The following is a 27,463-nucleotide window of genomic DNA, read 5'->3' as shown; positions in this document are numbered from 1 at the left end:
TGGGAACCACCCCCTCTCCCCAGTCCTGAGCCAATGCTGGGCTTGGAACAGAAGTCAAGGAGCACTGAGCGAAGGAGGGTGGACACACAGTCCAGGACAGTCTGTAGTCCCAAGTTCATACACTCAGCTCCCCACCCTCGGCTCACAGTGACTGAAGGCCATAGGCAGGGAAGAGAGACACTGAGGAAAGGAATTCTAAAATTCTCTCTAGAGATTCACAAAGCTTAGGTAATTCCATCCAGCCTCCTCTTGGCCCCAGCCCTTCCTACTCTCCCATTTCCTGTCCCCAGGACATCTGCTGTCTACCTGTCCATTCGTCCATCCATCCATCCACCCACCTTTCCATCACTCTTGCGTTTGTGCCCCACCCTGTTCTAGGTCCTAGAGGGTCTCAGAGCTGCCTAGAGGGCTAGAAACATGTAAATCCTACCACGGGCTCCTCTGCTGAAAACCCCTTGCTGCCTCTCTCCTCCCCACCCAGGATAAAATCCAAACTTGGCAGGAAGAGAGGAAAGGGCCTGCCGCCCTTCCTCTACCAGCTTCTGGGGCACACAGTCTGGGCCAGGCAGAGGGCAGCTGCTGCACCGCCAGCCCCGCTGTTCATACGGTGCCTGCGGTCGGGCGGCTCCCACGTCTCTGAAGCCCTCTCCCAACCTCAGCTCAACCACTGCTTCCTCCTGTGAAGCCTTCCAGACCACTCTTCCAGCCGCCTGAACAGGGCTGTGAGAGCCAGGAAATGGAAGTCCACAGGATCCCAGGTGCTTCTAAACAGAGGCAATTTAGAGGAGGAAGGAACATCAGACCTGGGGTCTAAGAATGAGCAGGAGATAGCCAGGCAGACAGGCGGGGTGCGGGGTGCTGGGGGCGTGCATGAGCAGAGACCCCAAGGCAGACCTGAGCGGGGGGCCAGGGTGGAGGTCTGACAAGGGCCCCAGGGGTTGGAGGGTGGGTGTGAGAGAGCCTGACTGAAGAGGCGGGGAGCATGGCAGCCTGCGGTCCTGACATGGACCATGAGCCCTGGTGAGCACTGACCCCATACATGGCTCAGGGGCTCTGGGAAATGATGACACTCCCCCAGAGGCCCTCCAAGTGCTGAGCCTGGCGAGAGCGCTGATCTAGGGATAGGGAATGGGAACACAGGTGGCAGGTGATGGTCAAGGCTGAAGGCCACAGAGACAAAGATTCTGAGCCTGCACCTGCACTGGTCTGGGTGCACATCCTGACTAAGCCACTGAGAAGGAGAGTGGCCTCCTTTCCTAGGTCTCAGTTTCTCCATCTGTAAAATGGGGTTGATCACACTTGTCTTTAGAGGCTGCCCCGAGGCCCTGCTCCCAGCCACCACCAGGCCCAGGACTGACCCCACATTCCCAGCAAGGCGGCGTGGAGCCTTGCATCCGACCTTGTACAGGCTTCAGGTGTGAGCTGTCCCCCTCACCACCCTTGGTGGGGAGATGCTCCAGGAGCCCCATGGGAAAGGCTCATTCCAGCTCAGCCTCCCAGGGCTCTGCTTCCAGCTTCCTCCTGTTGGAGGCGCCCTGTGCTCAGGCTACCGGTCTGGCCTCCCTCAGCCAGGGGCCTGGCCCACCACTCCCCTCGTCAGGGTCTCTCAACCAGAGCCTGGCAGGACCTGGAACGGCTGTGCTGAACTTCCTCAGCCCTCCTGGCACGTCTCAGAGGGGGAGCCTTGCCAAGAACCAGTTTCAGTAGGTCTGTGGGATCCCTGGAAACCCAGCCAGTGTGCGGGTTCCTAGAGGGCCCAGCCCACACTTTTCTCCAGTGGCACAGCCGGCGCTTTGTGAGGAAGCTGGCAGAGGCTGCCTTTCCTCTGGATGAACCTGCGGATGGGCTCAGAGCTGGGCCAGGCCTCCTCCCCTGCCAGCTGCTCCCTGGCAAAGCCCGGCCCTCACTCCCCTCTCCCCAGAATCCCAAGCAGGGGCAGGAAGGGACAGGCCCAGCACTCAGCTGACTCAGATCCCTGTCCTGGGTGACCTTGGGCACCGTCCTCAACCTCTCTGAGCCTCAGTCTCTGCCACTTCATGGGGCCGTCGGCAGCCACAGGAGAGCCTACGGCACCAGGCACTTGATAAATGTGGCCTTCTCCTGACCCAGGAGGGCCAGCCCAGGATAGGGTGGGCTCTGCCTGGCCCCGGGTCCAAGCAGGGAAGGGAGGCAGCTGAGATTCCCTCTGGAGCTGATCCCCGAGGGGAGACCTCAGTCTCCTAGTATGGCTCTGGCCATACTAGGGCTCTCTCCAGTTGTGGGGAGAGACACACAGAGAAGAGACAATAAGGACAATAATTCTTAAATTCTCTCCAGAGATTCACAAACTTTGGGTAAACCCTTCCTGTTCTCTACTCCCCTCCCCAGGACACTTGCCGTCCTCCGTGCACGCACCCCATGGTTTGTAAATCCACTTTCCATCACTCCCACACTTGTGTCTATGGGCACTGCCCTCCTCTAGGTACTACAGAGCCTCAGCCCTGCTCGGAACAGCTGTAACCAATTTGCTGGGCTGTAGCCGAGTTTCAACAACCAAGAGGCTGAAATAAGCCCAGGGGAGAGAAATACAGCGAGAGGCAACAACCTGGGGGGTGTCCTGCCCGAGGCCAGCTGGTCCCCAGGGCAGAAGTAACCCCTACCCTCTGGTGTTAGCCAGCCCCACGCCGAGACACACGGGTGCTTTCCTGAGGCCTGGAGAGGCAAACGTGGGCTAAGCACTGGACTTGGAGTCGGTAGCCCAGAGCTGGCATCCTGCCTGGTCCCCTCAGTAGTGCTGGTGGTGGTGGTGGGGTGATCCTTTGCAAGTTCCCGCGCCCCGTAAGACTAGGCTCTTCAACCCTGCACGCGGGATGCCCCCCCCCGCCCCGGGGAGGGGAGGTAGGAGGAGGCGTCCCAGCGCTGCCTCTTCTCCCAACACGCGCGCGCCCGCTCCCCCAGCCCGGCGACCGGTCCGGCTGCTGCCCCCCACCCCGCCCGCCCTTCCTCCCCCCCACCCCTGGGCGCCCCGCGACCCGCCGGCGCAGCGCTGTCCTCGCCCGCGCGTGGGGCCGAGGCCGAGCGCGCTGGCCGGCCGCCCGCACCCCTCCCGCAGTACCTGGGGCGGCGGCAGGAGCGCAGCAGGCTGGCAGGCGGCAGGGCGACGACCGCGGGCAGGCGCGGCACCCGGAGGAGGCCCGCGCGGCCGGCATCAGGCCCATGGCGCGCCCGGGCGCGGCGGCGCGGCGGAGGCAGGAATGCCCGGCACGCGCGCAGGTAGCGTCTTGCCCGCCGCCCGCCCCAGGCCCGGACCCTGGAGCGAGGGAGGCAGGGCCTGGGCCCGGAGAGTTCTTGAAACGCTGCTCCTGGAGTCGGCCCCCGTGGCGCTCCCGGCTCAGACCTCTGACCCGCTTCCTAACGCTCGGTGTTACAGGCACCGTAGGAATACTAGCAACTCCCAATGATCCGCCCCTTCTTCCTGGTCAAGGGCTCGCTTTAGGAAATTCCTCTCCCCGCAGAATGAGAGGCAGGTGTTCTAGGTGGAGGCCAGGTGATTTCGATTTGGGTCAAGCAGCAGGGTGAGTGCCGAGCCCAGTCTACAGCTAGGCTGCTATCTGTGGAGCTGGTGTTCAGGGCTCCAACCCTCTGCCTTGCCGAGGGGCCAGCGCCCCAGTGCCACGGAGGGTGCTTAGGACTTAACACAAGCGTCTTGTGCAGCCCTGAGCTGTATGAGTATTAATGTCCTATTTTACAGATGAGGCAACTGAAGCTCAGAGAGGTTTTGTAATTTTCCCAAGGTCACTCAACTAGTGACAGATCTTCAATTCAAAACTATATTATCTTTCTGCAAAACCTGAGTAGGATTCTATCCCAGAGAAAAAAACCCACAATCCCACACTTCCAGAGGGTGCAAAGTGTGAGGGCCGAGATGGGTGCACAGCTTCAGGCATTCACCAGGAGGGCAGGTGGACAGAGAAGCAAAGCTGGGGCCCTGCAACACCAGAAGAAGGGGTGGAGGTCTCCAGGGGTCTGTGGGCAGAATTCTGTAAGGGAAGGGCTTAGGGGAGCCCTGGGGCTGGAAGGGGTGGGAGCTCATCTGAAATCCAGTGTATAGGGTAGGGTCACTTTTCTTGCTCTTACTAAGCAGGGCCTAGACTAGAATGAGGCAAGTGAATTTTGCACTTCAGGTGCAAGGTTAAAGGGGGTGCCCAAAATTTCAGTAATCAAGAGAGATATTTTTGCAATATTTAAAAAAATACAAATTAATGCCAAAAAATCCATGATGAACAAAATATCAACATTTTAAATAAAGACAGGATCCGACCCTGTACTTGCGCAGACTTTGTGAGTGCCTCATTTGCCTCACCCTAATCCCACCCACAGATCCTGTCTTTATTTAAAATTTTGATAGTCTGTTTATCATGGATGTGGTAGGTTAAACAATGCCCCCCTCAAGACGTCCATGTCCTAATCCCTAGAACCTGTGACGTTGCTACCTTACCTAGTGAAAGGGATGTTGTAGATAGGATTGAGAACAAGAGGTTATACTAGATTATCTCAGTGGGCCTTAAAAAATGGAGGTAGAGGGAAGTTTGACTACAGAAGAGGAGGCAACATTAGGAGGGAAGCAGAAACCCAAGAATGTGAGCAGCTTCTAGGAAGTGGAAGAGGCAAAGATCCATTTTCCCTGGAGCTCTCAGAAGGAACCAGCCCTGCCGACACCATGATTTCAGTGCCTTCAATATCATAAAAATTCAGTTCTTCCGACTGCCGACTTTTAGAAGGGTGAGCAAATAAATCTGTGTTATTTTAAACTGCTGAATTTGTGACAATTTGTTAAAGCAGCAATCGGAAACTAACATAAAGGATTTTTTTGCATTAATTTTCATTCTAAAAAACTGAATAAAATATTCATCCTGATCACTGAGTTTTTTGGTGCTCCCTTAAATTTTGTGCCCCAGGCCAGGGAGGCCCCCTAGTCCTGATCCTGATGCTAGTGTGCAGGGTGGGGGCTGAAGTCCTCCCAAGTGCTGGGAACGTGGGGAGGGGCTCAGTGCTCTCCCCTCCCAGAGTTCAGGTACAAGTAAAGGCGGGAGGGGTGGTTCATGGGGCCAGGGGGGTGTAAGTCAGGGAGTATCCTGCCCTAAACCTGCCGGAAAAGCCTGGAGCCCCCATGCCCCACAGTCCCCAAGGTCTGATCAGCTCTGCCCATGTTAAAGAGAAGGGTCCAAGGGCTCAGGGGAGGCACCTACTCCGGGGGAGGGGGGTCCTCCCAGGTAGGCAGAGGGCTCTGGCAACTGACTTGCTTTCTCTTTTCTGAGCCACGGTTTTCCCACCTGTATGGTCAGAGAGTTAGACTGGCCAATCTCTAGGGAATCCCTCCACCCAACCCCCCGCCCAGATTCCCCAGATGGATGGAGGTCTGCAGCTGCCCCCCATTTAGAAGGCTCTGGACTCTGATGCGCACTGCCACAATGAACTCTAGGTTAAAACCTGGCCAGGTCAACACCCACGTCACCTTGTGGAGGTCTTTTTAATCCATGGGGCCTGAGATGGGGGATGGGTATGCAAAGATAGTCATGAAACTTTCCTCTTGGGCTGGGCCAGGGAGCTGAGAGGCTGGGGATCAGTCCTCTCACAGGAGCGCCTGGTGACAGGTGACCTCTTGAGCTGGGGTGGCTCTCGTTTCTGGGCTGGGTCCAGGACCTTGGGGACTACCTCTGTCCTCAGTCTTGCCTCCCTCCCCCGTCCCCACACCACTCTTAAGACAATGCAGATCCAGAGACTATGGTGCCTGGCAACAGAGCATCCTTGGATGGGCTCACCCTGGAGGCAGGCTGCCCCTGCTCCCAACCCTGCTGTGTGCTGTTAGGCAAGTTGCTGAACCTCTCTGGGCCTCTCTACGATATAATTTTGATACAATGAAAGAGTAGCAAATGGCAAGCATGAGACCCCTTCCTCTTTCCTCTGACTGATGTGGAGGACCAAGGTGTCTGGGAAGAAACCGAGAGCCAGCGAACCCGACCATAGGACACCCCGAGGGCTCCCGGCATCCTTCTCTCCAGACCCGGCACCCAGCCCCAGGGCTCTCAGCTCCAGCAGACCTGGGTTAGAATGCTGGCTTCCTGCTTACTTCTTTGGGACCTGGACAGATTACTTGAGCCTCTCTGCTGCTCAGCCTCCTCCCCTGTAAAAGGCGCTAAAGCAGGACTGATTCCAAAGGGCTATTGTGAGGGTCACCTGGGGTGCAGAGCCCAGCACTGGGACACACTGAATAAACATTCGCTGCTCTGGAGAGTGACTACCTCAACACGACTTCTCCCCTTGTGGCTGGGAGTCACCAGGACATCACGCAACGTTGTTGGCACGTACCCTCCACTGGCCTCATCTTAGCAATGACCATGACAAACTCTTTTCCAGCCCTGGGATCTGAGCTCTTCTTAGCACACACGGAAAGCCAGGCAGGCCCACCTGCAGGGGCATTTCCACCACAACTGCTGGGAGGGAAGGCAGACTTAGCGAGCCAGCAAGGTGGGTAAAAGGCAGTTAGTTGAGCAGTTAGCATCCTGAGTTTCACAGGAAGCAGTGGTGAGCAGCCCCCTATAAATCACCCTTGCTGGCTTGCCAGGCTCTCCCAAGATAAGGCAGCTGCTCCTCCCCCCTGTTCTCCTGGTAAACGGCCCCGGGCTCCCTGGCTGCCTGTCAGTGGGGTCTGTGGCTTGGGGGCTATTTCCCCTGTCCTGGGGATCTAAGCTCGACAAAGGCTCCCGGAGCACTTCAGGGGAGAAGCCTTGAGGGCTGCAGAGGAAGGAGGCCCAAGGGTGCTGTGTACTGACCCATATACTCAGAAGAGGACAGATCTGGCCTCTGTGAGCTTGGGGCTGGATGGGGTCCAAGGCTTGTGGCAGCAATTTCTCCTCCACGTGGCATGTGGTCCCTCAGGGCCCACCAGAATGGGCCCAGGGTACCAGAATCAGACTCAAGTGCCCCTTCTGCTGTCTCAGTGACTGAAGCCCAGCCCAGGTCAGCAACAGTCCTATCTTTCCCCTTTTGGGAAGGCTGCCAGGAAAGACCCAGGCACATTGGCCTGGTGGGTTAACATCCAGGGGAAATAGAAATAAGACTTTCTCTTCTTGAATCTCCCAGCAGGGCTGGGATCTGGAGTAAAAGTAGTGCTGGGGAGAAGTGGTCCACTTAAGATCTCAGGCTCCACCACTGCCAGCCTGGGCTGGGGTCAGTGACCTTTCATCCTGAATCTGACTGTGCCTTGAGGGCTTCCGTTTGGAGATGTCATTCCAGCAAATAATGACCACAACCAGCTGGACTAACAAGGTTGCTTTGTGTACCTCCGAGTTGTCCTGAGGCTGGATTTTCTCTAGGTCAAGTGTCCTGCCCTGTGGCTTCTGGGAGCCGCATTCGTCCCCCTTTCCCCCATGATTTCTGAGGAAACTAGGACAGGACTGTCAGCTCTGGGGTGGGGGGAGGTCAGGGGAAAGTCTCTAGAGGCCTGTGAGAGCCACACACACATCAGGGTGGGGCCTGGTATGGGCAGCAAAGCTCTGATGGCCACTGCAAGGCTGCCGCCTGGCCCCTTGTGTCCCTCCCCAGCGAGGAGCTGTCACTCTGGGCAAGGACACCATTCCCATACCAGGCTCCTGGCCCCAGGACTGTCACTCTATGTTGCTGCCTGTAAGGTTGGGACAGTTGCTGGGCTTTGCTCATCAGTGCCACTGGGTAGGGGGGATAGTTACCATGCTACTAGTTACTGAGCGCTAACCCTGACCCCCAGACTCCTGCATCTAACTGCCCACTCAGGACGCCCACTGGTTTAATGACTAACAGGCATCTCAAACTCATACATGCCCAAATGGAGCTGTGGTCTTGCTGCATTGTCCCAAACCTGCTCTAGGCTGTGTCTTTCTCACTCAATGACAGTTCTTTCTGTCTGCTCAATCAGACCCCTGGGAGTCCACCTTCACTGCTCCCTTTCTCTCAAACCCACATCCAAGAGATCTTGTAGGTCCTACTTTCAAAACAGATTTGGAGGGCTTCCCTGGTATCACAGTGGTTGAGAGTCTGCCTGCCGATGCAGGAGACACGGGTTCATGCCCCGGTCCAGGAAGATCCCACATGCCGCGGAGCGGCTGGACCCGTGAGCCATGGCCGCTGAGCCTGCGCGTCCGGAGCCTGTGCTCCGCAACGGGAGAGGCCACAACACTGAGAGGCCCGCGTACCGAAAAACAAAACAAAACAAAACAAAACATATTTGGAATCTGCTCACTTTCACCACCACCCACCATAGTGTAAGCACCCTTGTCTCTCACCTGAATTACTGCAAACAGGTCCCCCAGCTTCCCCTTTTCCCACTCTGGTCAGCAGTCAGAGCGGCCCTTTTAACTATCTATCAGATCACATCCTTCCTCTGCCATCGGGCTCCTTTGCATCTGGCCCTGTCCCTCACTCCCTCATCCCACCTGCCTCCGAGCTGGTTCAAGACCACATCAGATGCTCTCTGTTTTTGCCCAAGCTGTTGCCTGGGTATGGCACACTTCCACCTGACATCCTCCTGGCTCACTTTCTCACTTCTTCAAGACTTTGGGTGTCACTCTATCATTAGGCCCACCCTCACCACTGTATTTTAAATGGCTCTATTTTTTTTTTTTTTCTTTCAGTAGCACTCACCACCTTCTAACACAGTAGTTCTCGAAGTGTGGGCCCCAGACCAGCAGCATCAGTATCACCTGGGAACTTGTTAGAAACACAAATCCTAGTGAGTTGGAAACTCTGCGGGAGGATAAAACAGTCTCCCTTTTCTTCTGGGTGGTTCTGATGAGAACAATTGCTCTGTGCCATGCGATGTACTTTCCTGTTACTCTCTGTCTTGGGGAGTAGGATGGAAGCTCCGTCTGATCCCTGCTATGTGCCCCGCCTGCACGTGGCAGACGTTCTGTGTTGAATGAATAGAACTATTTAGTTCTGAGCACTTTGCATCCATTTTCTCTCTTAATTCTCATGACAATTCTGCAAAGATATTCTTATTCCAATTTTACAAACAAGAACACAGAGAGGGTAACTGGCATGCCCAGGGTCGCACAGCAAGCAAGGGGCAGAGCCAGATCACACACAGACCGCAGCCTGATGCCAAAACCTGTGCTCACTCTGACTCCTCTAATACTTCTACGCAACTGGCTTTGCTAATAAGCACCTTCCTATGCACATAAGATGCACCTTCGAGGGCTTGCTGGCTCTCTCCAGATAACCAGGTAAGGCAAGGACTCACCCATGAGCACCCATCAGATGCCAGGCAGCCCTGGTATCGTGTGACTCCTTTCTCTCCCCTTTCTCAGACAGTTGGCTAGGAGGTGCTGCCCAACAGGGCCTCCCCAGGGGTTGTGTTCCTAGAGTGGCGCATGGAAGTCCAGAGATCCACTGGGCAGTGGGGCCCTCTTCACAATATCAAGTCTTCTGATCCATGAACATGGGATGTCTTTCCATTTATTTAGGTCTTTAATTTCTTTCAAGAATGTATCATCATTTTTAGAGTATTAAGTTTTGTACTTCTTTTGTTAAATATATTGGTAAGTATTTTGTTCTTTTGGATGCTATTATAAATGAAGTTTTCTTAATTTCATTTTCAGTTTGCCCAGTGCTACTGTACAGAAATACAATTGATTTGTGTATATTGACCTTGTATCTTACAATTGTGCTGAATTTTTTAATTAGATCTAATAGATTTCTAGTAGATTTCTTAACACTTTCTATATACGAAATCATGTCATCTGCAAATAGATTACTTGTTTCTTCCTTTCCAATCTGGATGCATTTTATTTCATTTTCTTGCCTAATTGTTCTGGTTAGAATTGTTCTGGTCTAGTACAATGTTGAATAGAAGTGGTGAAAGTGAGAATCCTTGTCTTGTTCCTGAAAAGCATTCAGTCTTTTTCCATTAAGCATGATGTTATCTGTGGGGTTTCTTGTAGATGCCCTTTAGCAGGTTTAGAAAATTCCTTTCTATCTCTAGACTGTTGAATGTTTTTATCATGAAATGGTGCTGGATTTTGTGAAATACCTTTTCTGAGTTGATTGAGATGATGTCCTTTATTCTATTGATGTATCACATTAATTAATTTTCAGATGTTAAACCACCCTTGCATTCCTGGGATAAATCTCATTTGGTCATGGTTATAATCCTTTTATATATTGCTGGATTCAATTTCTTTGTATTTTGTTGAGGAATTTCCCATCTATATCCACAAGAGATACTGGTGCTCCAGCGATTCTTCTCTCCCTCACCTGTACCATCGTTGCTGTCTTGTCTCCCAACTTAAAAAAATAAACAAGACTCTCTCTTTACCTGACTCCCTCCTCCAGCTACTGTCCCATTTCTCTTTTTCCCTTTACAGCAAACTTTTTGAAAGAGTTGGCTATGATCACACTCCAATTCCCCTCCTCTTATCCTTTTTCATACCCACTATTATCAGGCTTTACTCCCAGGACTCCACCAAAACCACCCTTGACAAGTCAACCATGGACTGTGCTCACCATCTGTTCTCTCCTGGTTGATCTATTGGCAGTGCAGATACTTCTTTCTTAGATGCTCTCTTCACTCAGCTCAGGGACCCCACTTGCTCCTGGCTCTCCTCATCCCCTGTGCTGGCTGCTCCTCTGTTCCTTGACTTCCTACCTGGAAGCAGCTCAGGGCTCAGCCCTGGTCCTCTGCTGTCCCTCCACTAGCTCCATGGGGTCTCATCCAGCCTCACGGCTTCAAACCCCATCTATGTGTCAATGGCCCCCACATTCTCTCTCTAACCCAGTCTTCTCTCCTGGTCTCTAGACGTAAATGTCAAATTGCCTACGTGATACCTTAAACTTGAGCCTCTCACATGTATCCCAGACTAAGCCCCAAAGTGAACTCTCCATCTTCCTTCCAAACGACTGCACTTCCTGTGTTCTTTCTCATCTCAGTTAACAGCTAATCCATCCTTCCAGTTGGCTTAGATCAAAACACCTTGGAATTACCCTTGACTTCTCTCATTCTCTTACACCTTTCACCCATTCCAGTAGGGGAAATACTATTGGTTCTACCTTCAAAATATATCAAAAACTCAATTATTCCTCATCACCCATGCCATCCTGAGCCAAGCCACCATCACCTCTCACCTGCACGACTGTGTAACGAGCTCCTAACTCGTCTCCCTGTTTCTGTCCTTGCCTCTTTCATCCATTCTCAACACAGCAGCCAGGGTGATCCTGCTGGGACCTGAGTCAGGCTTGGCCACTGCTCTGTTCAAGACCTGCCAATGACACTAACTTGCTCAGAGGAAAAGCCAGAGTCATCACCGTGACAAGGCCCTACTGATTTACCAGCCCTTACCTCCTCTCTCCCCCTTCACAGACTCTGCTCCAGCCACACTGGCCTCCTCGCTGCTCTTCCAACCCCCATGCCTGCCTCCAAAACGTTCTGCCCAGATATATGTGTAACTCACCCCTTCGTCTCCTTTACTCAAATGTCCCTAAACTCCAAGCCCCCATCACTCCCGCTTGCCCTCCCCACCTCATCTGTCTCCGCTGCGCTCTCTACCATCTAAACTACACCAGGCTTACTTGCTTGCTGTCTGTCTCCTTTCTTAGAATGTACACCCCACGAGGGCAGGGACCTTGTCTGTCCTACTCACTGCTGGGTCACCAGCCCCCAGAACACATCCTCGAGTGAAAGACTGACTGGTTGAAAGAAGGTCCAGACAAGAGGCACTCCATCAGGGCCACCCCTGGGCAGGCCATCGGCAGTGACCGGCTCCCCAGCCCCGCTGGTCGGCATTTTCTCTGTGGGGTGCCCGGGCTCTCCCCTGACTGCAGCAGGCATGCTGCCCATTGGTGCCTGTCAGAGGTGGCTGCTCTCTGCCAGAACAAATATGCTTGAAAGGGCTCACAGGCTCCGTTATTAAACAGTGAAAGAAGGGCTGATCCTCTAAGCCTCCTTTCCAGGGGAACCCAGGCTAATAACAGCTTTGCCAGGAAACCTGCAGAGGCGGGTGGAGACCCCCTTCAAGTGCCAAACTTGCCCGGACATGTCTGCCACCGCTAACCCCTGGGATTTCTGCCTTTCCTCTATATTTCTGGTAGAAAGGAGATAAGCGCGTTTGATGGTGTTTCCTGTTTTAATTCTTGTGACTTCTTCGGCACACAGCGCACAGCTTGAGAAGTCTGATAAACGCTGGGGAAAGAGGGCCAGGGGAGGGGCAAATCTGGTTTCTATGTGGGATTCTGCAAATGGTCCCCATTTAGCAAGTACAGAGAGAGACAGACAGACAGAGACAGACAGAGAGACAGAGAAAAACAGGCAGACAGGTACGTGTGTGGGTCAGGGAGCCAGCACACTGAGTACAGGTAGACCACGTGTGACGTGACAGTGCCCTGGATGGGCTGGGACAAAGCACAGCCTTTGGGGTCAGAACATCTGCCTCTGTTTCCCAGCTCTGCTCCCAACTAGCTGTGTCATCTTGGTCAAATTACTTAGCCTCCTGGACCTTTAGTTTCTCTCCTTTCTTTGTTTTATTTAGTTTTTGATTTTTTATGTAGTGAAATATGCAGACATTCAAAAAGTATTTAAAGCACATATGCACAGAGATGCAGAGTATTATAAAATGACCACCTGTGTAACTAGGCCTGCTATCCTGACTTTTATGGCATTCATTTCTTTGCTTTTCTTTATATTTTTGCTGCCTAATTATTTACCCATAAATAACATGGTTTCCTTCTGCCCTATTTTCGACTTTATGTAAATAGAATCACAGCATGCTCTTGGGCTGCCCTAGACTCACAGTATGTTTTTAGGATTCATGCATGCTGTTGGGTAGAGCTGTAGTTCATTCATTCTCACTGCTGTAGAGTTTTCCATTGTAGGAATGAATTGTGTTTAATTCTCCATTGTATTGTTGCTAAATACTTGGTGCTTTTTGTAACTCATTTAAAGAGTCTCTTGCTAGCCAAGATCATGGCAATGTTCTCCTTTCCCTGGTGCTCAGAGGTGCTACCTGTCATAAATCCAAGTCCAGAGGCATGGGCGTCTGGGCTCTATTCTGTGCCATTGGGTCACTTTCAACCACCTTGCACCAAAGGAAGCCCATGGAGGCTGCAGAAGTTCCGGGGTGGGCTTGGGTTTTCCCAGGCCATAAAACTGGGGCTGTGGGTCAAAGGTGCCGTGATCACCAGGGGGTAGGGAGGCCATGGCTAACAGTGTGGAGCCATTTAGGAAGCCCCCAAAGGTGAGCTTGTGCCCCTGCCCGGATGGTGCATCAATCAAACACTGAAACACGGAGAGAGAGGATGTCCACGGTTCATGTGGTCACAACACAGCTGGCCCAAAGGTCCCTGTCTCCACACTTAGCTGGGGATTGGTGGCCCCAGCCCAGCTGACACGGTGATCCTTTCTAAAAGCCCTTTTCATGATGACTGCGCAGGGACACCGACCTACAGAGACAGCACCTGCACAGCTGGGCGGCGGCGTTCCTTTCTCCTGCGCCCCACGTCCAGACCATCAGCAAACCCTGCAGCCCCACCTTCAGAACACGTCTCAGCTGACCGCTCTCCACGGTCTCCTCCACTCCCACACGCGCCCAGGCCTCGCACCCGGGTCCAACAACTGTCCCAGCCTGCTTCGGCTGCTCTTGTCTCTATGACCCACCCCTCACACGGCAGCCAGATGACTCTTCTTATAAATAGAAATCAAGTTGTGTCTGTCTCCTGCTCAGAGCACTCCCTGGTGCCCCATCAATTTAGAACAAAATCTGGAAGCCCCACTACGTCCCCAAGGCCTCAGGTCCTCCGTCCTCCTGTCCTCACTCCCTCAGACCCTCTGGCCTTCCTGAGGGTCCTCGTGTTTCCATGGCCCTTTCCCAACCCAGGGCGTTTGCACTTGCTGGTCCCTCTCCCTGCATGCCCTTCCCCCGCATCCCCTGGATCTCCTGGTGACTTCATTAAGTTGGCTTAAAGAACAACGCCTGACACAGTGCCCCCTCCACCCTCCACTTGGCTCTACTTTGCTCCCTGCGTTTCTCCCTACTAGACATCACGAGTCATCACCTTTACTTGCCTATCGTTTGTCTCCCCCAGGACAATGGAGGGAGAGGGGAGGGCAGAAGCATCCTCTATTTGGTTTCCCACTGAACTCTTAGCACCTGGAATACCACTCCATACATTTTAGGCACCCAATAAAAGTGCAGAATAAAGAAACAGGTGAATAAATGGCAACCTTTGTTTTCAGGTCAGGAACAGAGAGCAGGTTTGTGGGCCATGCAGGGGCCACAAGCCGCAACAGAGGGAAGGACGCGGTACCTCGCCATCCGACATGACCCTGAGTGTCCACTTCTGGCCTAAGTGTAGACCATACATACCCAGCATTCAGCAGGGATCTGGACACAGGGAGGCAAGTACACACAAGCCCCAGGACTATCCAGTCGGAGGAGGGCATGTTTTTGAAAAGTGGCCCAAATCTCCCCTGCGAGGACCTGCTTAGTCCACCAAGGGGTGACCTCTGAGGGCCAGCAGCAGAAGAGGTCGACACTGCCTGTCTGCAGTAGGAAACGCGGGACTCAGCCAGCAAGACCTGAGTGAGAGGGACCTTGCAGGCTCAGAGCAGGGCGGAGGGGCGTGATTACCTGGAGGCAAGGGTTCTAGAGGGTGAGCATGCGCGCTACGGGCCGTACCTCCGCCGAACGGGGCCCAGATGACCCGGCGGATGGCCTGCACCCAGTCCTCCATGTCCCGCTGGGAGCTGGCCATGAGCAGGAGCGCCTCGGGGTTGGCCGGCACCTTCTCCCGCTCCCTGGCACCACCTGCAAGACAGGGAGAACAGGCTTACCGCAGGGGCCCCGGTGGACACGGGGTACCTCCCCCGTAGGGCTCTCTCCAGTCCCAACCACAGCTGGCTTTCATTCCCTGTGGTGTGAGAAGGTCGTCTCTCTAAAAACCACTCAGCAACAGCTGTGCTTTTTAGTTCTATATTGGCAGGCCATCCCCTTCCCACATCCCACATCATACATCTGGCTTTGGGGCCCTCTTGGGTTTCTTTTTCTCCCTTAGTCTTCTTTGTTATTTCTCCACAGCATTAAAATCATCCTGGGGTACTAGTAGGAACAAGCATGCAGACTTGGCACCAGCTCAGAGAAGTTCGGATGCCAGAGGAGCTCCACTGTGTATTTTATTTAAATCAACTTCACACATCTTAAATGCACAGCTAAATGTCACTATGTGCTATATGTCACTTATGTCACTATAAGCTAACCGGGCTTATCTGCTGGTGGGGTGAGTCGCAGAGATCCGTGTTCCCAAGGGGGTGGGATGACAGTTAGGAGAACTTTGAGACCCAGGCTGATCCTTGCTGGGGCCCGCAGCCCAGTGACAGAGGCCAGACAGGAGTTAAGTGCTTACTGAGCGCTTGGTACCTGCCTTCCAGTGAACTAGAGCTGATTCTGCTAGTTAACAAAGCTGACGGACTCACCTGCCCTCCTAGGATTCCTTCATCTTCACAATGCCTCTGAGGGAGGTACTGTTACTATCTGCATTTGACAGACAAGGAAACTGAAGCACAGAGTGATTAAGGAACTTGTCTGAATTCACACAGCGAATACGTGGCAGAGCCAGGGATTCAAAGTCCCCAGCTCTGGGCTGGGACTGGGACCCCACCCCCTGCTCCTACCATTCCCCATGAACGAGGCGACCTGCTGGGGTCAGGCTGACAGTGGTCACAGCAAGGCCGCTGAGGACTTGGGAAAAACCGAGGGGACGGCTCTGGGGGCTGGAGCACGGGATGAGGTACATTCTTGCTGGGAAAGTGCCACAAGTGAGGCCTGGAAGCTGGGTAGTGGGAAAGCAGGCTGGAGGGGCCCACGGGGCCCAAAGCTCAGAAGAGTGGTGCGCCAGGGTCCTAGGATGCCTTTAGAGACCCGCGATATACACACACTAGCCCAGCTCCTTTGGGCCCAGGCAGCAACTGGGCAGCAGCACTGCAGCGATGGAGAGGTGGAGAGGAAGGAAGCTTGAGACAGCAGAGCCTGAAGCCCAAGAGACAGTGCAGGCCAATGGAAAACAAAGATTGTACCCACAGCTGGGGCAGCTGCGTGGTCATTCAAGGGGCAAGGGCACCACCACTGAGAAGGGGACAGTGGCTCTGCATCTTTAGGGTCCCACTCAACGTGGACTATGAGGGCTGGGGTGGCCGAGTGTTCCATGGGGGGAAGGGAAGCCAGGTGTTGCCAGGAAGCTTTTCCATGTATGCTTTTCTGAAAAAACATCTCCAGATGACTAAGAAGAAAGGGACCTGGTGATGGATGGCTCTAAGAATTTGTTGTGGTTACTTGTTTGTCCTAAATGAATACTCAGGTTTGTATCTAACTGCAATTTCTCATTTTTTTCAATTCTTTTTCCTAAAGAGGGCCACCCATGTCATATAAGCTTCATTTACAAAACCTGGATCCACCTTGCCCAGAGGTTGACAGATGCTCTCATGTCCAGCTGTGCCCCCGCCCAGGGTCCTGCTCTAAGCCTGTGTGTTTAACTTTTCAAGTACCTTTCATGTATGTATGTTTATTTATGTATATTTGTATATATATATATTTAACTTTTTAAGAAACTGCCACAAACTGTTCTCCCAAGTGATTGCACCACTTAATGTTGCCACCAGCAGCGTTTGAGGGTTCCAGTTCTCCCAATTCCTCACCAACACCTGGTATGGCCAGTCTCTTTACTTTTAGCCATTCTAATGGGTGTGTAGGAGTAGAGCACTGTGTTTGAATTTGCATTTTCCAAATGACTAATGATGTTGTGCATCTTTTTATGTATTTAATTGCCATCCATGTGCCTTCTTTGGTGAAATATCTGTTGAAATCTTTTGTCCATTTTTAAAAGAGGTTGCTCATTTTTCATTATTGAGTTTTGAGAGTTCTTTACATTTTCTGGATACAAGTTCTCTATCAGATATGTCCTGTGCAAATATCTCTCCCAGTCTGTGTCTTTTCTTTTCATTCTGTGAACAGTGTGTTTCCAAGAGCAGAAGTTTTTAATTTGGATGAAGCTCATCTTAGCAATTTTTTCTGGTTTTGTATCTAAACAATCTTTGCTTAACCCAGGTCATAAGTTTTCTCCTAGATTTTCTTCTAGAAGTTTCATGGTTTTAGGGTTTACATTTAGGTCTATGAGTTAGTTTTTGTATATGGTGCAAGGTATGGATTGGAGTTCATCCTTTTATACATGGATGTCCAGTTGTTCCAGCACCATTCGTTGAACAGACGATCCTTTCCCCACTGACTTGCCAGTGCACCTACACAGGTGATTGTGCTATCTGCGAATAAAGACAGTTTTACTTCTTCCTTTCCAATCTGGGTGCCTTTTATTTCTGATTCTTGTCAAATCGCACGGACTAGAGCCTCAAATATGATGTTGAATAGAAGTGGTGAGAGTGGACATCCTTATCTTGTTCTTGATCTTATAGCAAAAGCATTCAACTTTTCACCATTAAGTATATCTATTGTAGGTTTTTTGTTGATGTCCTTTCTCAGGTTGAGGAAGTTCTCTTCTATTTCCAGTTTGCTGAGAGTTTTTTTTCTAATCAGAAATGGATATTGCGGTTTTGTCAAATGCTTTTTTCTGTATCTATTGAGAGATCACATTTTTTTGTTTGCTATTATGATTAATTACACTGACAGATTTTCAAATGTTAAACTAGCTTTTCATTCCTGAAATTCCAATTGGTCATGATGGATTGTCCTTTTTATTATTGTTGGGTTCAATTTACTAAAATTTTGTTTAGAATTTTTCATCTATATTCATGAAGGATATTGGTATGCCATTTTCTTTTCTTCTGTCTTTGTCTGATTTTGGTATCAGGGTAATGCTGGCCTCACAGAATAAGCTGGTAAGTATTCCCTCTTTTTCAATATTTTTGGAAGAGTTTGTGTAGAGTTACTATTTTTTTTTTAATATTTGATAGAATTCACCAATGAAGCCACCTAGACCTGGACTTTTCCTTGTGGGAAGGTTTTTTAATAAATTAAATTTCTATAACATATACACCTATTTCTTCTTGAGTGAGCTTTGCAGTGAGTGTCTTGCAAGGAATTTGTCTGTTTCATCTAAGTTGTTGTATCTATTGACATAAAGTTGTTCATAATATTTCCCTTATTATCCTTGTAGTATTTGGTAGTGATGTCACCGCTCTCATTTATATTATTGGCGCTTTATGTCTTTTCTATTTTCCCCTGATCAGTCCTGCTAGAGGCTTACTGATTTTATTAATCTCAAAAAAGAGCTTTTTGTTTTACTGACTTTATGTCTTTTTCTTTGTTTTTCTGATTAGTAAACTTTTAAAGGGCTAGATAGTGAATATGTTAGGTTTTTGGGCCATATGGTCTCTGCCAAAACTACCTACTCTGCTGTTGCAGCTAGAAAGCAGCCATAGACAATACGTAAGTGAAAGAGCAGGGCTGTGTCTGTGCAAAAATTTGTCTACAAAATGAGGGAGGCAGCCTACAGGTTGTAGATTGCCAACTTGTATCTCATTAATTTACACTCTGATCTTTATTATTTCTCTTCATCTGTTTACTTTGTGTTTAATTTGGTCTTATTTTTCTAGTTTCTTACAATGGTTAGTGCTATCGTTGCCCCCCTAAGTACTGCTTTAGAGGCATGTACAACATTTGTATATTGTTTTTTTGTTTTTATTCAGCTCAAAATGTCTTACCCTTTGGATTTCTTCTTTGACCTATGGGTTATTTAGAAATGTGTTATTTCCAAGTTTGGGGGATTTTCCAGAAATCTTTCTATTATTGATTTCTAATTTAATTCCATTGTTTTCAGAGAAGATATGTTGTATGATTTGAATCCTTTTAAATTTATTAAGACTTGTTTTGGGATTAGAATACGGTCTACCTTGTTAAGCATTCTGTTTGCACTGAGAAAAATTACTCTGCTGTGGGTTGGGTGGAGTGTTCTATAAATTAGGTCTAGTTGTTGAAAGTTGTTTTTTTTTTTTTAATTTTCCATATTCTTACTGACTTCCTGTCTACTTGTTCTTACAGATTTTGTTTCTAAGATTTATTTGGTGGGTCCAGAGTTCTCAGTATAGAGCTAATAACTCCTCACTGCTGAGAGAAAACCCTTCTGTGTATGCTATGCAATGCCCCAGGAGTCCAATGGAAATAGGCACTATTTCCTGCCCTGTGTCAGAGTGGTCAGTGTTGCCTCTAACCCTTTCCAGTGGTTCCTTCCTCAGCCTCAGGTAATGTCCTCATGTGCATGTGGTGATGAGCTCCCAAGGGGGTTTTCTCTTTGAGCAGCACTTTCCTCCTTGGTATTCTATCCTGAAAACTCAAGATGCTTTGGTCTCCCCAGCTGTCTCTTTAACTCGTGGAGTCCACTGGGCTCCACCTGGATTTCCCCTTCCTGCATCACAGCCTGAAAACTTTCTCAAGCCAGTAAACTAGGGCATGTGTAGGGCTTGACTCGTTTGTTTCCCATCTCTTGCTGGGGTGGGGGTGGGGTGTCACAGTCCTTCACTGCCTAATGTCTAGTACCTTGAAAAACATTGTTTCATATTATTTGTCCTTCTTTGGGAGGGGGGGATTGTTTTAGGTGGGATAGTAAATCCGTCCACCTATCTTACCCAGAAGTGAAAGTCCTGCAACCACTGTGCAAGACATTTAACACGCACAGTCACATTTAATCCTCATAAACACCGTGGGAAGGAGTGCTACTGACTCCATTTTACAGATGAAGAAACTGAGGCTCAGAGAAGTTAAACATTTAGCTCACAAACAAACAAATGGAGGGGGCCAGGATTTAAACCCAGGTGTTTTCAACTATAAACTCGTTCTTTTTGCAATAGAAAACCTCCTCTATGTTAGTGGAGGGGAATGCAAGGAAGATAAAATAGATAGGTCATCAAAGCCAACATTGGGATTTTCTATAGCATTCAATTGTGTACGCTTACCTTGTCCTCTGTTACTTAGGAAAGATTAGTATTAGCTTTAGTTAAGGAAAAAAACATTCTAACAGCAAACATTTCAGGAAGAAATGCATCATGAAGGATGAGGGTCTCTTGTTACTGTTTCTGGTTTTTCCCTTTTCTTGCCGTTTCCACCTATCCTGCCACCTACCCCTTTGTTTGAGGCCCTCCTGAACAGTGCTGAGAGCCAGACCTGGGTGAATGCTCAGATCCACCAGGTGGAGCGCAGGGACTTAACTTCCCCCAAATGTCAGGCACACACCTGTAAGGTGAAGAAAATTGGGGTGCCTACCTTTTTGGGAGAATGAAATGAGCAATTCCCTTAGCTTAGCACCTGGCAACTAACAAGCACTCTCTAAATGTTCACATTTGTTATTACACTCAATTAAATCCAGTATGGAGCAGAGTTTCTCCACCTCAGCACTCATGACATTTGGGGCCAGATAATTCTACACTAGAGCGGCAGCGGCTGACTTGTGCATAGCAGGGTGTTTAGCAGCATCCCTGGCCTCTACCCACTGGATGCCGGTAGCAGCCCCTCCCTCCCTCCCAGGTTTGACAATCAAAAATGTCTCCACATGTTGCCAAATGTTCCTTGGGGGGCAGAGCTGCCCCCAGTTGAGAAACATTGATAAAGAGCAATGAGATCTATACTTCCTATGAGTCTAAATGACTTTATGATTCCATCTGTGTGGGACATCCCATAGGCACAACATGGCTTGTCTGCAAGTCATCACTACCTCACCCATCACACCAGCTTCCTCTTGTGCTCCTATCTTAGTGCTGGGCAACCAGGTGCCCAAAGCAGAAAGTTGGGAGTCACTAGGCCTTTTCCCTCCCCTTGTCCCCATACTGACCCATACTGTCCCCTGGTGAGCTCATCCAGTCTGAGAGCTTTAACTGCCGTCCCTATGCAGATGACTTCCAGGTTCACCGCTCCCTGCCCTCCAGACCCCTCTGTGCCCTCACCCAACAGCTCCACTGAGATGTCTCCAGCCATCTCCCACTTACCAACTACAAAATCCATCTCCAGATCTGCCACCCCTTCCCTTCTCGAGTGAGGGCAACTCCACCTTCTAGTTACTCAAGTGGAAACCAGACACATCCTCAGCTCCACTCTGTCTCATATCCATTCCTATCAGCAAATTCTACTGGCTCTTCCTTCAAAATATATTCAAAATCTGACAATGTTTCACTGGCCCACCTGGTCCGAGCCACCTTCATTTCTCCTCTGGCTTACTGGCATGGTCTCTAGGCTCCCTACCTTGCCCCCGACTGCCTGTTCTCAATACGGCAGCACAGTGACCCAGTTAAGTAAGCCCCAAACTAGCTCACGTACCTCTGCTCAGAATCCCGCAGTGGCCCCCCTCTCAGCAAAGTCCGTGCGGTGATCTTCCAGGCCTCTTGACCTCTTGCTGGCTACCCTCTAGCCTCACTGCTGCTCTCTGCCTTGCTCTTTGTCATTCCGCAGACAGCTGGGCACGCCTCTGCCCCAGGGTCTTTGCACTTGCTTTCCCTTTGCCCTTGTTCTTGCTTGGAAAGCCATTCTTCCAGACACTGCCATGACTTGCTCCCTCACCTCCTTCAGGTCTTCCCTCAAGTGTCACCTTCTTGGGGAATCCTTCCTGATCACCCTTATTGAAATCTCAATCCACATCACCCACTGCAACCTGGGCCCCTTCCGGCCTTAATCTTTCCATAGCACTTATCACAATCCAGTACACATATTTTATGTGTTTATATGACATGATTATTTACACTGTTTATTTTCAGCCCGCCCCCACTCTGTCTGTTTTATAAGCAGCTCCAGCACACCGAGCAGTGCCTGGCATGGGGAGGGTGTGCACGGAATCTGTGATGAATGGAAGAATAGCAATAGCAGAACCAAGGTGATTGGCACACACAGAGCACCCACTCTGAGGCAGGCATGATGTTAACAAGCTGATGGGAAGTGCTGTCATTATTCCCATTTAAAGGAAAGGAAAGGTAACTGAAGTCCAGAGATGTTTAGAAACATGTCCAAGCAGTAAAAGCAGTGAACTAGGACTCCAGGCAGCCTGATTCCTAACCTTCACCCCACTCTGTGCTCACTACTTCAGCCTGTGGCTTGTGTAAGGGGATCGGCCCCTACATGACCCAGCCAGGTCCCAGCCCAGCTTTTCTTGTTCCCAGCTGGGCTTTATTCCCCTCTGGGCTCCTGGATTTAAGAACTTTCTTTTGAGTTTCTCTTTCCACCAACGCAAGGGATTTGGGGGAGAGGAGGTGACTCCAAAGTGCAGAGGATCCTGGCAGTGGTTTCAGGACAAAAACTCCTTATCTTTCAACTTTTCTGTATAAGAATTTTCATAATAAAAAGAAAAAAGAATAAACGATATCTGTGAAACCATTTTTGTAAACCACTATAGCCCACGGAACTTCTTCTATGACATTCAGGTCAAAAAGTTGTCATTCTGATGTAATTAATCAAATGATACCTAATAAGCCCAGGATTTATGGAAAATGTTTAAAAATCAAAAGAAATCACTATTTAAAGGTGACAGCAGCTGCAATGTATGATGTTTCACAGGGCCCACCATCATTCTACAGGCTGCCCAGGGGAGCAGGGAGCTCCAGGGAGGCCTCCAACACCTGGATTTCCAGGGGTGAAGGCCAAGCATGGGGATGCAGCTGTCCAGAGGAGCGTAATCCAATGAAAATCCAATGAAAATATAATGCAAGCCACGTGGATAATTTCAAATGTTTTAGTAGCTACATTAAAAAAGTAAAATGAAGCAGGTGAACTTATTTTAAATAATATACTTTGTTTATCCCAATACATCCAAAATAGTATCATTCATTTCAACACATAGTCAGAAACTATTGAGATATTATATTTATATACTTTTTGTACTAAGTCTTCAAAATCTAGGGTGTAGTTTGTACTAAGAATATGTCTGGACTAGCCACATTTCAAGTGCTCAGTTGCCATTTGTAGCTGGTGGCTGCAGGCCTAGACAGCTTTCAGACAGCCTAGACTAGGGCTGGAGGGGAAGGGGAGAGCCCACTATCCCTAGACTTCCTGAGATTCTCTGTGTGTGTGTGTGGCCAGCTGTGGTTCTGCAGTGTTGGCCTTCCCCGCCCATGCCTGCCAGGCTGCACCGGGCTGAACCTAAGCAGAGGTCCAAGCTTCCCATGTATCCCTGTTTACTCATCTTCACTCAACTTCTTTTGCTTGGAGCCACCAAATGCCACTTGCCCTTTGAGGGTTAATCATCCCCCAGTCTGGTGTCCCTACAGCCTGCTCTTGACCCTGGCTGTTCACTTACCCCTGGGCAGCTGCCTGCTCCTCTTCAGATGCCTGGCAGGACAGAAAGGCATGCTGCAAGAACTGGCGGGGCTGTGGTGGCAGGAGGGGCAGCCAAGCTCACCCAGGCCAGGGACAGATGCCAGGCAAATGAGGTGCTGGCAGCTCCAGGTTGCAGCCGCCTCTGGCTGCCTGTGCGCTCTGCCCGTGGGCTGGGGACCAGACACTTTTTGTCTCTCCTGGGGAACTTCTGTAACTTCTCAGTGCCCCAAAGCCGAGACTGGCCCAGGCGGGGAGGGGCGAGGAGGAACAGCGGGTTCCTGCGGGGCACTCCAGCTGGTGCCAGGGCTGGTGCATGGCCTGCCTGGGTTTCCTACAGTGGAAATCCCAAGGCAGGTCCCAAGCGCCTGCCACGTTGCACACTCCCTCCCCTATATTCTAGGACTGAGAGCACCGGGCTGGACTCCCAGCGCCACCAGCTTTGTGCCTCTAGGTCCTCCTCTCCAAGTGGAGCCTACCTCACCTGGTCGGTGGAGATTAAATGAATACATGGGAGAAGGCTGATAAAATGGAAGGGCTTACTGGCCACATGATGTTTCTACATTTCCATTTCTTCATCAGCAAAATAACTGGACCTAACTTGTGAGATTCTGGTGAGGACTGAATGAGACAAGGAAGCCAGGAGCTGGGTACGACGCCTGCACATGCTTCCTAAGTGCTGTCATACCCTCTGTAACCATCACCATGCCTGTGTTACGACAGGGCAGCTGGAGCTCCCAGTGGCCCAGGGCCACCCGGACGGGAAATGGCACATCAGGATTTGGATTTAGCAGTCTGGGATTCTTTTCATTAAATCAGCTCCACCCTTATGGTGTATCCCTGATCCCAGAGACAAAGAGCCTGAGACAGCCCCCTTGCCCACCCTGGTTGCTTCTCCTACACTCAGTCCTCCCAGGGCACAGTATCAGGAGCCTGGACCACAGGCAGCCCTGAAGATACCATCCTAAAGGGCTGGGGCAGGCAGCAGGCACCAAACCCTGGTGAGAGAGCACAGGGAGGGAGGCTGCACTTGTGTTGATGCCACCTGTTTATCTGCCCATCCCTCCCACACATCTATCCATTGGTCCACCGGTCCATTCGTCCACCCATCCCTTCAACAAAGAAAAGCAGTCAACTAAGAGCAAAGCATATCTGCTCAAAACTCCTTGGAGGGCCTAATGTTCCTGGAATAAAAATCCAACTCTGATGTGACCCTGAGCATCCAGCTCCCCTGATCACATCTCCTCCGACTTACCCACCCTTAATGCCATCAGCCATCCTGGGTCCCTTTCTCTTCCTCAAGCTCACCCTCTTCCAACTAGAATCTCTGCACTTTCAGGTTCTTGGAATGTTGTTCCCCCTGCTCCTTGCAGAGCTGGCCCCCTCTCACCTTCAGACCTTACCTCAAACATCAATTAGAGAAAACTTCCCTGGGTGAGAACATTTGTCAAGTAACTGCCCCTCCTGCCCAGTGACTCTCCTACTGTGTTCTCTATAGAATATAGCACAGTGGAAAAGTAGCTCATTTATTTGTATATTTGTTTATTGTGTCTCTGCTAAAGGCATGTAAGTTTCATGAAAGCAGACCTTGCCTCCCTTGGCCTCCTGGAATCCCCAGGGACTAGTCCAGTGCCTGGAAAGGGACAGGAGTTCAGTGATTCGCAGTGGTCACTGTGGGGACACATGGAGGGCTCTGTGCAAGCGACAGGCAATCTCTTAATAAAACACTCAAGTTTTATTGGGTGTTTACCACGTGCTTGGTACCGTTTTAAGAGCTTTGCATATCTCAGTGCCATATCCTCAGGACAACCCTATAAGGTGATACAATTATGATACCCATTTTACAGTTGCAAAAACAGAGGCTGGGGGGGAGGCTGAGGTCACATGACTAATTACGGTGGCGCTTCCCAACTGGTCAGCAAGGGGAAATTACTTGCCAACTGGTCTCCTAAAGTGCTGGCCACTCACAACATGTCTTGGATCTGAACCCAGGCAGTCTGGCTGTAGTCTGTCCTCCTGGCTCCATCCCTGTGCTGGGCAGCCTCCAAGGTGGCCCCCAGTGAACCCTGCTTCCTGATACTGTATTCACACTCTTGGACAATCACTCCCTTGCATGTGGTCTGGACCTAGTATCTTACTGAAATAGAACAGGGCAAAAAGGGACAGGATGTCATATGCGTGCCCTCCCCTGTCACAGCCCTCAGCCGGGGATGTGAGGAGGCTGCCAACCCACCTCTGCATTTCTGGATGGCTTTTTTTCTTGTCATAAATGCAGAGAGAAAAAGGAGAGAAGGAAAGGTGGAAGGGAGAGGGTAAAGAGGGCGCTGGGCAGTCACCTGACACAGGGACTCTAAGAAAGTATGGGAAGGCTTGTCTTGTGGCCTAAATGTGTGCCACAAAATACCTCTGAGCACATAGGGAAAGAAGGCACCGCAGGGAAAAATGGATATGGAAGAGGACTGCTGGAAACACAGGAACGAAGCCCAGGTCGTCCGGCATCTGCAGTCCACCTGCCCTGCCTGTCAGATGCTCCTGCCAAGGGAACTAAATCACAGTGCATTTCTGTTGTCATGGCGACTGCAGGGCCCAGAGTCTCATAAATGCTCACCCTCCCCACCCTGCTCCATCCCCAGCACAGCACTGCAGTAGGTGCCCCAGCTCTGTCACTGGGGAGGAGAGATGGCTCGGGAGCTGGGAGACCTGGAGAGCAGAATGTCAGGAGAGGAGGCGACAGGCTGAGAGAAAGAGACTTCAGGTCCCTGTGGTTCCTTTAGGGCTCTCTGGAGTCTGTCCCTTAGGGTTGCTGTACTGTGCCTGGAGGAAAAAGGATGTAACCCCCAGGGCAGGTCCTCAACCTGCGCAAAGCTTCATGCACATCATATCTACCTGGGTCCCCGGGGCTCTGTTTTCTGAGAAGGAAGACAGGATCTCGTGAAGAAGGGAGAAAGCTCACTCATGCAGGACCGGACAAGCAGAGACCCCTGTCCCGGCACAGACCGCACCCCACGTCACTACACTGGGGCACGTGAAAACCTTATGTTGGCCTCTCTCTTCCTGGGGCTGAGCTGGCTGAAAAGACTTCTTTTGTCTCAAATAGTGAAACTCCTGAACAGTGTCCTAGGTGCCCAGCTGTCTGCAGGGCCCCTAGATATTCCACATGAAGAGCCTCACTGACCCCCTCCCCCAGGGCCAGAGCCATCAAGGAAATTGCTGACACCTTGAAAAAGTGCACCCAACTCCCCCAGTCTCGGGCAGAGAGTTAGAGCCCTCACCCCTAAGCAGTCAGCACTCAGTGGACTCCCTGTGGTCTCCCCATGGCCCCCACCCTCTCATTTGCAGGGTTCTGGGAACCTACTCTGAGCTTTCAACCACACCTCTTGATGAGCTGGAACCAGAAGTGAAATTCTAATTGGGCTGAGAAAGGCACTGGCCACAGCCTCATCCGGAGTGTTTGGGAGCTCAAAATGCCCCAATGGGCAGGCAACAGCTGAACCCAGTACAACGTCAGAAGCCACGTAATGGCCAAAACAGGGGAATGGCTTAGGAGAGTGCACACATAAACCAGATAGAATCATATGTAGCCACTAGAAAATGAGCACTTATGAGACATTAAGGAGATTTTTAAAGAAATGAAAAACAGTTATACTTTTACAGGCTAAGACTGGAAGATACAGCCTCTGAGACACAGGGAAGGTCCCTGGAGGGTCTTCTGAGAAAGGCTTCATGACTTCTAAGAAGGACCCCACAAAGAGACCCCACTTCATCAAGGCGGCATATCGTGCCTGTCTCTGGGATGTTTGGTAGTCCTCCTGTGACCATGCTGACCAGCCAGCAAAGCTAACAGGCCAAGGAGGGCAGGGGAGGAGGGGGACCCACGCCCTTGCTAACTTGACCGAGGCCCTGACTCGCTGACGCAGGAGCTGCCTACCTCAGGGCTTCTCGGTCTGTCAGAATAATACATCTCCTTTGATTTAAGCCTGTTAGGTGGGCTTTTCTGCTTCCTGCTCCGGAAGGCATCCCAGTCTAGAGACAAAAGCCCCCAGGCAGCTGAGAGCTGCACCGGCTCCCCCAGGAGCTGCCAGGGAGGGGCAGGTCTGGGGCTAGCTGAGGTACACTGGTGGACCTGCATGCAGCCCAGGTCCAAGAGAAACTTTGGAAGGCATGTG

General features: G+C 50.8%; 1 protein-coding gene across 3 annotated transcripts in view; it reads right to left on the bottom strand.

The window, feature by feature from the left end:
• Window positions 1-27,463, bottom strand: part of ARHGAP22 (Rho GTPase activating protein 22) — a 178,863-nt gene that overhangs the window by 48,067 nt on the left and 103,333 nt on the right. The window contains exon 4 of one of the 3 annotated variants that reach the window (XM_067025201.1): window positions 14,634-14,810. The exons of 1 other annotated variant lie outside the window; for it this stretch is intronic. In XM_067025201.1, coding sequence (XP_066881302.1) covers window positions 14,634-14,810 — 177 coding nt within the window. The remainder of the gene's footprint in view (window positions 1-14,633; window positions 14,811-27,463) is intronic. One more of the 3 variants, XM_059051974.2, reaches the window with a different exon arrangement.

This window comes from Kogia breviceps, chromosome 2, assembly GCF_026419965.1.
Source record: "Kogia breviceps isolate mKogBre1 chromosome 2, mKogBre1 haplotype 1, whole genome shotgun sequence".
Classification (NCBI taxonomy): domain Eukaryota; kingdom Metazoa; phylum Chordata; class Mammalia; order Artiodactyla; family Physeteridae; genus Kogia; species Kogia breviceps.
The sequence above is the reverse complement of the archived record's forward strand: the minus strand, read 5'-3'. Positions and strand labels throughout refer to the sequence as shown.